Below are 12,625 nucleotides of genomic sequence, written 5' to 3'. Positions count from 1 at the left end.
TGAGACCAACAAAATCATTAAGTGCATTTTATTTCTATTGCACATTTAAACATCTTTCCAGATCAGAAGGGTTTTTTTTAAGTTTTGAAATGGTAACAATGGGCAAAAAAATGACTGAAATCACAAAGAAAAATGTTTCACCTCCTGGTTTTGTTGTTGTTGTTTAGTTTTTTTTAACAATGGGCATGATTTGATATAAATGAGCCAAACAGTGGAATGTTTAAATTAGTGTTAGTCTAGGTGTTTCACTCCACACTCTAAACCTTCTCCCCTAAAAAATATGGGCAAACAATGATCCTTTGGATATTGTAAGATGTAGCCAGGCTGACAGAAGGGTACTCCTCCACCCATTAAGCTGCATCTGCCATCGAGGAACATCTGTATGTGAAATCAATGGGGACAGGCTGAGATCTCATAGATACCTCCCAGCATAAAATGCCACATTCATGTAAAGCATTTTCATCAACAGCAGCTATTTTTAGTGAGAATAATCCATCACCCCTGGTTGTGTTGGTGCTGAAAAAGGGGCATGACATCTGGGATTTCCGTATCAATCTATATCTAATATGGGTGTCACAATTTGAAAGTTTTGACAACAACTGTGATATCTGAAGATTGCAAAAATGATACGATATTAAAGATATGCATATACAATCCCACACCAGTACTCTTATACTACTCAGTGCTTCTCAGTGCTACATCCTTTCAGTAACTACTTTACTTCATGGCAGACTAAAGTATGGTGACTACAGTTAACGACATTCCTTTTTTTTCTGCACTTTGACTCCTATACATCCATAGACTGAGTCACAGAAAGAATTGCAGCTAGACTTTTTCACAAGTTGCCTTATTAAGGTCAAAAGTGACTTGAAGTCTTTTTAAAGTCTAGTCCTTCTGGATGTTTTAACATACGTTAAACACTGTGAATGAGCTCACTTGATATACCAGCTGTAACTACCACAAACGTTCTCAAAAACACAAAAGCAATAAATAAACTAAAATTAAGAATGAATTTCACTAATAATTTTCCCACATTTTTTAAAATAGATATTACCTCATTACTGGCTATGATAAGTGTTATTGGATGGTCTAGTATGTAAAAGACTGGTACATAAGATAAATACTGCTGTATACTAATGTGTTAAACATAGTGGATGCATGAATTTTAAATGTTTTAATAAGTGCCAGTATGAAATCTGCAACATATAAAAATTATGGTTGCTCTTTTAAATAAGCGCAGAATATCAATACATTAGAGACTGTGAAGATACAAATCTAAAAAGCAGTGGTATCAAAGTTAATATATTTTATATATATATTGTATGCAGGATGAACATATTCTTAGAGAATATTCAGGCTATAAACTGAAACAGCAGAGACCAGGGTATCCCCATGTGTTTTTCTTAATTGTGCCTCCAGCCGTCAGTACAGAAAACCTCAGGGTTCAAGCTCCGGCCCTGTCAGCAGGGCACCATAATCTTCACGGTGTGTCTCTGAAGCCTGGGGCTTTATCAGAGGAGGTATTAAACACAAACAGCTGGGAAAAGGTATCTCAAACTGAAGAGCCAAGTGGAAGATTATTCAGCATTAGGTGTCGTATATCTATTGGTGTATGAGTTCACACGCTGTAAGATGATGTGTTTCTGAAAATGCTTTGTGGCTCCCTAATGTTAGACTTTAAAAGGCCAGTCAGGATTTCTGAATCTCTTACTGACTGCTCTTGAGAAAGACTGTGGTTTGGTTTATGAATGCAGCTCTGGTATGACATGACTCTCACAGCATGTGTGGTGCTAAATGGGCTTTGGTTGTTCCACTAAACTGAAACTGTTGCACAAATTTAAGCTAGCTGAGATTTGCATTGATGATGTATTTCTGAGATGTGTGGTATGCACTTTTGTCACATTAGCACTACAGGTTCAAATAGTACAGCATGGATAAATGGTCAGGTGAAAAAGAATAATTATATAGTATAGTGCAGGAAACGACTTTATTCATTCATGCAAAAGCAAATTTCTTTACTAGAGATGGACCGACCTGATATTACGTATCGGTATCGGTCTGATACTGACGTAAATTACTGGATCGGATATCGGAGAGAAATAAAAAATGTAATCCGATCCATTAAATATCAAAAAAAGCACCTCACAAAACTTGCGACACGGCTTAACTCGGCTCATAACCGTAGCACATCGGAGCAGTCTGCATCACATGATAGAGCGGCTGTGTGTATTTGTAGCCTCGCTACCAAACCAGCATTTCATCTCCGATGAAGTTATCCCAGAGAGAAGTAAAGCAAGTGCTTAAGTTCATCTCTGAATGTTTGTAAAGCATTCCCACGTTAAGCTTAACAACCGATATATGGAGCGACTGCCTCTTCTTGCTCCTACTTCAATCGTGAAACTGATTAATGATCAGCTGATCGGCTTTTCTGTCACGAGTCTGTCTCTCTTGTTTGTTTTTAGCCCACTTTGCGCCAGAAAGAGGAAACCAGCAGCTGAACAACAGCAGCACGTTTAACCTTGATAAGCTATAGTTAGAATTTATTTAATATTACTTTCTACACCAGGATCCTTTTCTATGCAGCTGACGGCTGGTAACTGCACTGCAAAAATGGCTAGTCTATATTTAGGAAAAAAATACTACATTTGATACAAAAAGCACTGAAAACAAGTGAAATTATCTGTCCATGCAGCAAGTTTATTTTACTTAATAAGAAATCTTGAAATAAGATTTTTTAATCCAGAAATAAAAGAACACATTTGAGAATTGAAGAGGGTTAAAATAAGCTTTAAAGAGCTCAATTTAAGATAAAATTACTTGATATCAAGTCCCAAATATTAGTTAAATATGCTAAATTACAGTCTTTTTTTATGTTTTGAATTCTTACTTGCAGCAAATGAATGCACTGCAACGAGAAAAATAGTTCTAATACTATGAAAAACTACTCAATATTAGTGAAATATGATTAATTTGTTTCTTGATTCAGGTTGGCTTATCTTAAAATAGAGCCGAATCAATATTAAATCCAGGCAAAAAAAACCTTAAAACAGACCTTTTTCCTACTCCTTGGCTTCTACTGAAATCACAACCAGGACAAGAGTGATATGCCAACATTTATTTCTCTCATGAGAACAAAATCCTTTTTTTAAAACAAAATAGGGCTGCTGCACAATCCCTAAAAGTCTAAATCAACCCTTTAAAAGGCCTAAACACAGAAAAAAAATTACAGTTTTGGCCTTAAACTTTTGTGACAGTCACATAGTCTCACAATGTTATAAATAATGGCATTACTGACTTAAAACTTTACATGCCTCAGGTAAAGTGTCACTAAGAAAAAAAAACAACAACTTTCATTTGTAAAGCATCTTAAGTAAAGCCGTTTCTCAGGACATTGCTAGGCAAATTAGGAACAAAGTTGTACAAACGTACTACAAAACTAAACAAACTGCAAATGACCTGATAAAATCCTGCTTGGTATTCACCTATTTTTCAAAGAACGACTTCCACTCAGCTATTGCTTTCTTATATGCACTAGTGGCATCTTGATCATGGATGGCATCAGTGATTACCTCAGTTTGTATGACAGAGAGGACCGTTGCAACACATTTTGGGTATGTTAAGTGCAAGGTGTAGTAATATGCCATCAACACCAACATTCCTTCCCAGAAATCCTCCAAGGGGAGAGTGGTCACTGGTATGTTTCCTACAGCAACAATGCTGGTTGTTCCATCAAAAAGCAGCACTGGGGAGGAGAGAGGCCGCTTCTCCAGGTATAGCATTGCATCTTCACCCGGCTAGAAAAGCACAAAAAAAGGACAAATTCTTCAAGATTTTCAATGAAAGGGTTGCTGTGCATCCAAACAGCTTAAGACACAAATAGCAATATCAAGAGTTTAGAATGCTCCAACTGATTTACTGTTGGAATAGAAGAAATAAATATAAAATATCTGACTTACATAAATATGAAATTTTGGAAATGTATTAATTCTGAGCATGAATTTTCTCTAATTTGCAGCATTTTTATCATGTCTATTTGTGCTTTTTTTCTCATTTGTTTTTTAAAACAATTTCTTTTAACTTTGTTACATATTCTAGTTTTTGAAGGCCTTTTTAAATATATCATTTTACTTCTTCTACTTGTATCCTAACTGCAATGTGCTTTTGCTCTGTGCTGCCTCTCTGGAGTAGGTTTTGAATAACAATTAAGAAATCCTGAATAAGGAGTAATTTAATCCCTGCTGAATTGAACTTCGACCTACTCTTATTAAGCAGGAAAAGCAAAATAATAATATTAATAATAACAATACAAGTAAATGGAGTACAAGTTACAGTGGCTGGTATTGCAGCTGTTCTCACCTTGAGGATATGAAGGAGAGCCTCACTGGCACTTCCCAGCCGCTTTGGTGGTGTAGTTTTTGAAGGAAAAAGAGATGGAAGTGCATTGAAGAGAGTGACAGTAAAATCCACTGTGAACAGAGAAAAGTATCTCAACAAAGCAATCCGAACATATCTGATGTGTGGATTTAATGTATGAAAAGGCCACTTACCTCCACGTACATCCAAGGGGAGAGGAGGTTTCAGGACCTTCTTCCAAATGCCATAGAACTGCACTTTCGAACAAAACTCTGCCCATCGACCCTTCATTTGATCTATGTATTTGCAGTTGGAGCCACCAATGATGCGACGCAGTTCATCCATCGCCTATGACAAAGTTGTGCTCAGTTAGTCAAACTAACTAAACCTATCCAGAGAAAGCAAGGAATTTAACTGAAGGTAGTTGAACTTACATTTTGTATGTCTTTGAAGCACGGGTATGCTTCAAATATTTTTCTGGGCCTGTCTTCTTCCCTTGTAATATCTGCGTCAATAAAAGTTCGTCTGGCCTCAAACTCCAGGTCCAAAATTTGAGCAACGTCACTTTGGTTGGGTTTTGCATTGGGTTTCCTGTACATGTTGCTCAAGGTTTTGTAATGCCTTGCCTGCATCTTCAGGCTGTCATGGTCTGCTAGGGAAAGCAAAGAGCAATTGTAAGACATGGTGTAACTAGACTTCACAAAATTCAGATTTTTCTAATCAGTCATTTCTAGTTGCATGGTTGTTTTTAAGTATAATATTTCTGAGAATTAATGTTTAGGTTAAATATGTTTGAGTAATGAACTGACCCTATATGTCCTGATCATTTCCCTTTGTGTCCTTTTCTTATAATGATCATGGATTTATGTTAATTGTTAGTTTGAACAGAATCAAATATTAAAACGACAGTTTAAGATGCCCGTGAATAAAACTGTGGTGAAAATAAGGTAAAGGTTGTTTACTGTGTATATCGTTCACATCAGTGTGAACAGTGATTATGAGCTGATGGATAAAAATATTTTAGGTAATTTGATCTATGACAGAAACACTGTGATAAGGCATGATAGATGTGACCAGCATGAGGATTTACATGTGTAAATAATCAGCACTGAGTAACACCCATTACAACACAAAGTGTTAAAATACTTACTATGGCTAACTGGCAAACTGGAATGAGGGATCTATCATATGTTGATTTTACACACCTACTCGAGTTAATGCCAAACCACTATGATTTATGGAATAAACACTTAGAACGGGGTTCATTGCTGCAACCATATTTTGGAAAGAGCTGTAAGAGGAACCACAGTCAGACAGAGGTAGATAAGGGTGATGGTGGACTTACCAACAACATCATCTGGAGGTGCAGTTGAAGGACCTATATCAGCCCTGGGTGCAGAGCATGAGGCTGACTTGGATAATAGTGGTAAAGCCAGGGTAGTATTGTTTGACGTAGTTGGTACAGTGGAGGGTAGCGGCAATTGGGATTCTTTCTCTGAGGAAAAAACAGAAGATGAACAGAATGTAATAACAGGGAATAGCTAGAAAGTTAAGGAAAATACTCAACACTGTATAAATCTTGTGATGCACTCTGAACAGAAAACTGAGGGCAGGTGGTCTCTTTGAAGTTTTAGATGTCCAAAAGTCATTAGTACAGCAGACCAAAGTACACACCTGCATTTGAGTTATCCTCACTGAGGTCATCATTGCTCTCAAGAAGTATGGTATAGAGGGGCAGGGATAGCTCAGTAGGTAAAGTGGTCGCCCCATGATCGGAAGGTCGGCGGTTCGAATCCACTTAACGGCTACCCTGAGGTATCCCTGAGCAAGGTACCGTCCCTACACACTGCTCCCCGGGCGCCTGCTTAGTGGGCTGCCCACTGCTTCACTGAGTGAATGGGTCAAATGCAGAGAAAAACAAGTAATTTCCCCATGGGGATCAATAAAGTATCCATTATTATTATTATTATTATTATAGTCACTTGAACCACTTGCTTCACCACTTAGGTCACCTTCAGTCCCATTGTCTGTGTCATCTGAGCTGAAAAGAGTCTTCCTGGGCCTGCCTCGTTGTGGCATGGAGCCCTGCCTCTTCCTTGGAGACTTCATATTTTGGAGTCGTTTGTACAGTTTGGTGTAGATGGTCAGCTGTGGTAAAATAATATATATTTGTACATCATTTTATTATCTCACTCAATTTTAGATATTGTAGTGGGTAAAGAATGACTTACGTATGGCATGTGTGTGTCAGCATCACGTAACATGGGGTAATAGTCGACAATCTTCTGCGACATTGCTCTCATTTCGAGTTTGGAGGGGTATGTTACTTCTTTCCCCATGGGACTAGCACGGAGGATTGCAACCATGCTGGTGACGGTGTTCCTTACAAGTCTGCAACATAGCTCCTTCGACATCCTACAGTCCTTTTCCTTTCCACTGTGGAGCAATGCAAAGTACTGACTGCGCACCATGTCCAACTCTGAATCTGTATACACCACATACTCTGGTGGGTCTGGCATTTTCATTTTTTTGTCAGCAGTGTAGGAAATGGGAGTGGAAGTTTGAGGCTGACATTGTGACACATCAAAGCCTAAGGGGTTACTCTCGCTTCGATGGAAAGTGTTGGCATCTTGGTCAGTACTCTTAAACTATAACAATTGTGGGATATAAACAAAAATACACAATTAGGCAAATTAATGCTAGACAATATGGACAGTAATCATCTTCTTAGTGGTATAATGTGTATTTACCTTTTGGCTGATAAAATCCCAAATCTTCTTTCTACGGAAGAAATTTTCATGGCCCGGAAAAAGATCCTTTAGGTCATCCCGGGTAAAGCTCCTCAAAGTTTCCTCATCAATATTCGCAGCTGTAAAAGAGAAAAACAACTTCAAAAGTGATATTTATTTCTCTTTTCCTGGGCGTGGCTTATTACATATTGAGGTCATTTTTTTTGTCAATAAATGTATTTTAGCAATAAGTAATATTAACAGGATAAAATGTCAAACTTAAAACAGTTTATCAAATATTTGGGAATGCAATAAAACTATTTTTGGCTGTCTTCAAGAATGATGTTCCAAGTCTATTTAGGCAAAGACAGCTCAAGGCTATAATGTGGATAAAGTTCAGAGTAGAGTGCAATCCTAGCTCCAAGTTTCAGAAATGATGCTAACAGATGCTAAGGCTGCTTAGCTAACGTACCAAAATAACTGAAAAATAAGACTTACCCTGCAACACAGACAGTATGGCATCGTCAAAGTTGTCCATGCCGTGACAGCAGTTCTCTAGTTCGGTTCCAAAGCCTCCACTCACAGTACCTGGAAATATCCTACGGCTTAAATAAGAACATTTAGCTAAAGTTAACACATTAGCTAGATTGCTAACTAGCAGCCCTCACAAAACACGACTTTATCTTAATAACACCGTTGTACCATAGTATTTTTCAAATCAACTTAATGTTACCAACCTTAAATTACTGTTCACTTTGTTTAGATAAATAATTTTGATCTTCCTAACGGTCCTGATGGTTAACAAAGCAGGGGAAAAGAGTTTGTCCCGCGTGAAAGTAACGTCACGACAGGAACTGAGAATGCGCATGCAGAAAATTATTTATATTTAATTTTTTTTAAGTAAAAAAAAAGAAAATAAAAATATAAATTCAGTCTTAAACACTTATTGCCTAAAAATAAATATAACTGATGTAATTTAAACCTGAAAAATTGGATAATTAAGGATGCATATATTTTTAAAATTGCCTACCTTTCCCATGGTCCCACACTCTCATCTGTGGCCTTCAGTGGAGAGCGGTAAAGTAAAGCTGCATTGCTACTGCGCGAAAACAGTTCACCATGGCGCTCTGGAGATGTATGATCTGTTTTATCTTTGTTTCTTTAACTCTGAAGGTGCTCCTTAGCCACATAAATGCAGCTCATGGTCGAAGGCAGGATTTTTGGGTTTACTGTGGAATAGATGGCTGTGAACAAGATTTCAGAGTTTTTAACTCATTCTTTCGCCACATTAAACGGACGCACCCTCTGTATTTGACGAATGGAAGCCCACCAAGAGGATGGAGGATCCCCCCAACATCCCACTCTTTAGGATCGGAAAATTTTGGTGTTTCAGTCTTTGCCAACTGTAGTACTGCAACAACAACCAGCACCGTGGAAATATCAACTGGTGGATCTTGGCCTGAAGTGCAGGAGCCTCAGGTTGTTGACAGCCCGATCACGGTAAGTGTTAAACTAAATAAAATGTAGTGTGGCTTCTGATGACAAATTTAGCTATGTCTAACTCCTCGTATTTGGTCCTATATTACTTTTAATCATTTTCTCCATTTTTAATCAAGAGAAATTTAACGAGATCTCGCGATATTATACCGCTAGATATTGTTCTTCAAACTGTTACAAGCGATTTCCACCATGGTTGGATTTTAAATCACAATTTCATCCTGCAGGATGAAATGAAAAACAAATAAACAGAATAGCAGTTCAGTGTAGATAGTACAGGCTATGCTGCAGCCGGAGAAGGCACACACTCTGCGGCTGGCATGTCTCCTGGTGAAGTTTGCATCAAAGACACTCTCAGCGCGTTTAAATCGTTCAATGTGACAGCAATTTGGGTATCTCGTAGGAATTACAGTTTCAGGTAAGACACAGAGTATTTGGAAGCACTGTAAAAAAATCTGTTGGCTAGAAATACTGCCAAAACATGGATAAGAATGATTTTTTTGAAAATTAAATAAATTAATAAATGCATACAATAAAATATATCCATATACTAATACTAACATAAATTCTAAGTGCAAATCTAAATTACGTGATTTAAAAATACATAAATAATTTAATAAATACAACAAACATGTAAAGAAACTAATATCTAAGTGCGAACAAAAATTCATTATTTAAAAAGATAAAATCTCATTCTCATGAATCCAATCCCTAGCCTCATCAAAACAATGGACAACCCCTTTTTTATTGTTTCTTTGTCTTTGATTTCTTTTCCATTTTTTTTCTTTATTCCAAAGAATGAATATTATATTATCTTATATTATATTGAATATTCACAACTGTAACACTAATCACTGTCATGCACTTTGTTTTTTAATGGACCAATCATTAGGTGTAACTGATTATACCTGTTATGTAAGAATTTCTATAATTGGCCAGGAGTTTGGACTAACTTTGTTTTTCTGCTCTAAAGGAAGAAGCTGTTGCTACAACATCCTTTACCAGACATGATATTACCAGATCTGCTGCAGCTTTTGCTATCAGTGTTCAAGAACAGTGCCACTTATCACAGGTATGTTATAGTCTTAATGGATCAATACATTACATAAGGCAATCAATGTCTTACTTGTTCATAATGGAATTCAGAATTTTTTTTTTAATATAAATGCAGAATAAGTTACTTTTGTTTCAAATGTTTTCACAGAGAACGGTCAAACATATCATCTCAGGAGTGCAACAGTATCAGGCTGTTCTTTTGGATACGCTCAAGGAAAGAATGAAGACAGTGTTTGAAGATAATGCCGAGGGAACCACTCAGCTTCAAGATGAGGCTTTGGCTACATTTGATAAATTCATGGATCCTTTCTCCACCATTGCATATGGACAGTGTAGAGCCATAGGGGAAATGTTCTGTCCAGTCAACGCCGAGGAAGTAGTAGTATCCCAGAAGATATGTTGGGTAAAGCAAGGTCTTTCAAGGGTCATGTCCTTAAGGAACAAAAGTTTTTACTATGTACCATTAATTGAAAGTCTAAAGCAGTTAATGACTAATGAGAGAATCTTTACCATGTTGAACACTGCACCACAAAGAAGCAGAGAGGGATTCTTCTATGATTTTAGAGACGGGTCCCTCTTTACATCTCACCCCTTGTTTTCTCAGAGGCCAAATGCATTGCAATTAATACTGTACACAGATGAAATTGAAATATGTAACCCCTTGGGGTCCCATGCTTCTGCAAACAAATTGGTCATGTTTTATTATACTTTAGGAAATATTGATCCAAAATTTAGGTCAAAGTTAGCTGCAATACGACTTCTTGCTATTGCTAAAGCAAGTGACATTTCTCAGTGGGGTATTGATGTTGTACTGAAAAGAATACTTCAAGATCTATCACTGCTTTACAATGGTGTAAGGATTGAAATGTCAAATGGTGACATTGAATTGTTTGGTGCTGTTATAGCCATTTGCGGAGACACGCTAGCCCAGCATGAGATTGCTGGCTTTAAAGAAGGGATTGGTTTTGCTTATAGCAAATGTAGACACTGTGAATGCAACTTTGATGATATGCAAAGTGTTTTTGAGGAGAAGAAGTTTGTTCAAAGAACTCTGGAGAAACATATCAGGCAGTGTTTTGAAATAGATAAAGCAAGCACAGATTTATTGAAAGCGTCCCTCAAAACTACTTATGGAATTAATAGAAGAAGCAGACTAGTTGATGTTCCTGCATTTGACCTGATCAAACAAACTCCACAGGACATAATGCATGTTATTTTTGAAGGTGTTGCATCAATGGAAGTTAAATTTGTATTAAAACACCTAATTCTCTCAGGACAATTGGAATTAGACAAGTTTAATTCAGACATTCAAAATTTTCCTTACTCACCTCTTGAAATACGGGATAAACCATGTCCTATTAGCTTTGGCACTTTAGCGGCTAACGACAACAAATTGAAACAGTCTTGTGGACAGATGCTAATTCTTTTAAAAATATTACTTTTTCTTTTGTATGGTGTGGAGAGTGAGTATGTTGTATTTATTAGAAAGTTAATTATGATAGTTCAAATAGTTCTTGCTCCCATTATTTCTTTACAAACTGTATTGCAACTGAGAAATATGATTGAAGAACACCTGTATCAGTTCAAGCAACTTTTTCCCGAAGCCAATATAATACCTAAGCAACATTATATGTTGCATCTTCCCAGTCAAATCTTATCCCTTGGACCTTTAATAAGGAGTATGTGCATGCGCTTTGAGGCAAAGCACTCCTATTTTAAACAGTGGGCTTCTAAGTTAAATTTTAAAAATGTTTGTAAATCCCTAGCAAACCACAATCAATTTCTTGAGTGTTGTCAAAATGAAATAGGCACTGAACATCCTATTTTTGCGAAAGAAAAGGAATCCGGGCCAGTATCAGCTGTTAAAAATAATGAATATGTTAGGAAAAAAATTAAAGAATTTTTTGGAATAGATGTCATGCAGTCTGTTGTCTCAGTGAAATGGTATGTTCTAAATGGCAATAAATACATTGCTGGGAAGTCCATGATTATTGCAGATGTGGATGGCACTTTCCCTGTGTTTGGACTGATAAAGGATATCTTTTTGATTGACTCATCTTTTATTGCTTTTGAGTACCAATGCTATGAAACTTTGAATTTAAATGAAGACTTATTGGCATATGAAGTAACTGTGCCCATTGTTGCTCAAGCTACAGAATTAGCCCATGAGCTCATTGATTACACTTCATACTTTTCTATTAGTTTTAAGGACAGTGTGTTTGTTCCAATCAAATACAGTCTTTCTGATATTATTTCCCATAGAAATCACCCTTAAGATTAGGGTTGCACCAAGTATTGGCTTAGTGTAGTTTGTGATGATATAAGTTGACAGTCATTAAATGTTCCCTAAACCAATGTCAATGTTGTACCACATAATGCTGGCATGCTGGGACAAACAGCTGTCTTTGAAATGTGATTTGTATCATAAATTGTGGTTAATTTTTTTCCCTTATATGTACAACTTTGAAGTCAGACATGATTTTGAATAAATAATATTTTCAACAGATGCCTTGTGTGAATTTCCTAAATCAAGCAAATTGAGTTTGTCACTCTATCTTGAAACAAGTGATATTTTGAGAGACATCTGGTGAGAGACCTAATGTAGGCTATTTTAAGAGTTATTCTTCCCATTTCTGGATTTCTGTACTAATATAGACACAATTATATGGTTATTCTCGATTTAAGTTTATTATCTAAAATCCAGACTTAGAAACAAGTAAATCTTTTTTAAAACAAGGCAAATAATCTGGCCTGTCTAAAAATAAGATTTTAAATCATGGCAAGCACCAGATAATTTGCAGTGTGTGCAGGGGCGGATCTAGCAAAGTTTAGCCAGGGGGGCCGATAGGGCATGAACAGGGAAAAGGGGGCACAAAGACATACTTTTCTTTCTTATTCTCATTTAAAATGTCTAGCTTTTAATGAATAATTATCTGAATCTTACAGCCAAAGTTTTAATCTTATGTAAAATATATATAAGTCCATTACTG

General features: G+C 36.7%; 2 protein-coding genes and 1 long non-coding RNA gene across 3 annotated transcripts; 1 reads left to right on the top strand and 2 right to left on the bottom strand.

The window, feature by feature from the left end:
* Window positions 1-3,169: 3,169 nt before the first annotated feature.
* Window positions 3,170-4,942, bottom strand: LOC308386689 (uncharacterized protein). The gene is made up of 4 exons (XM_080866401.1): window positions 4,788-4,942; window positions 4,548-4,701; window positions 4,357-4,466; window positions 3,170-3,794 (listed from the first exon to the last, which is right to left on the bottom strand). The coding sequence occupies exons 2-4, from the start codon at window positions 4,696-4,698 to the stop codon at window positions 3,483-3,485; spliced, it is 573 nt and encodes a 190-aa protein (XP_080722527.1). The 5' UTR covers window positions 4,699-4,701; window positions 4,788-4,942; the 3' UTR covers window positions 3,170-3,482.
* Window positions 4,943-5,602: 660 nt separating this feature from the next.
* LOC308386661 (uncharacterized protein) lies at window positions 5,603-8,239 on the bottom strand. Its single transcript, XM_080866365.1, has 6 exons — window positions 8,113-8,239; window positions 7,581-7,687; window positions 7,104-7,222; window positions 6,585-7,001; window positions 6,028-6,501; window positions 5,603-5,848 (listed from the first exon to the last, which is right to left on the bottom strand). The coding sequence occupies exons 2-5, from the start codon at window positions 7,618-7,620 to the stop codon at window positions 6,193-6,195; spliced, it is 885 nt and encodes a 294-aa protein (XP_080722491.1). The 5' UTR covers window positions 7,621-7,687; window positions 8,113-8,239; the 3' UTR covers window positions 5,603-5,848; window positions 6,028-6,192.
* Window positions 8,240-8,445: 206 nt separating this feature from the next.
* Window positions 8,446-12,413, top strand: LOC308386662. The gene is made up of 3 exons (XR_013969834.1): window positions 8,446-8,582; window positions 9,553-9,651; window positions 9,784-12,413. It is a non-coding gene; the product is annotated as an uncharacterized lncRNA (long non-coding RNA).
* The last annotated feature ends 212 nt before the right edge of the window (window positions 12,414-12,625 follow it).

Source organism: Rhamphochromis sp. 'chilingali', assembly GCF_963969265.1.
Source record: "Rhamphochromis sp. 'chilingali' genome assembly, chromosome: 19".
Lineage (NCBI taxonomy): Eukaryota > Metazoa > Chordata > Actinopteri > Cichliformes > Cichlidae > Rhamphochromis > Rhamphochromis sp. 'chilingali'.
This window is presented reverse-complemented; position numbering and strand designations above follow the sequence as displayed.

Excerpts from the sequence above, each read along its gene's own strand:
- LOC308386689 (XM_080866401.1), bottom strand. The coding sequence starts at position 4,698 with ATGGATGAACTGCGTCGCATCATTGGTGGCTCCAACTGCAAATACATA. Across the intron at positions 4,467-4,547 it reads CCCCTTGGATGTACGTGGAG|TGGATTTTACTGTCACTCTC; the intron begins GTAAGTGGCCTT and ends CTCTGTTCACAG. Across the intron at positions 3,795-4,356 it reads CTCTCCTTCATATCCTCAAG|CCGGGTGAAGATGCAATGCT; the intron begins GTGAGAACAGCT and ends GTGCTTTTCTAG.
- LOC308386661 (XM_080866365.1), bottom strand. The coding sequence starts at position 7,620 with ATGGACAACTTTGACGATGCCATACTGTCTGTGTTGCAGG. Across the intron at positions 7,002-7,103 it reads GGGATTTTATCAGCCAAAAG|TTTAAGAGTACTGACCAAGA; the intron begins GTAAATACACAT and ends CAATTGTTATAG. Across the intron at positions 6,502-6,584 it reads CTGACACACACATGCCATAC|CTGACCATCTACACCAAACT; the intron begins GTAAGTCATTCT and ends ATTTTACCACAG.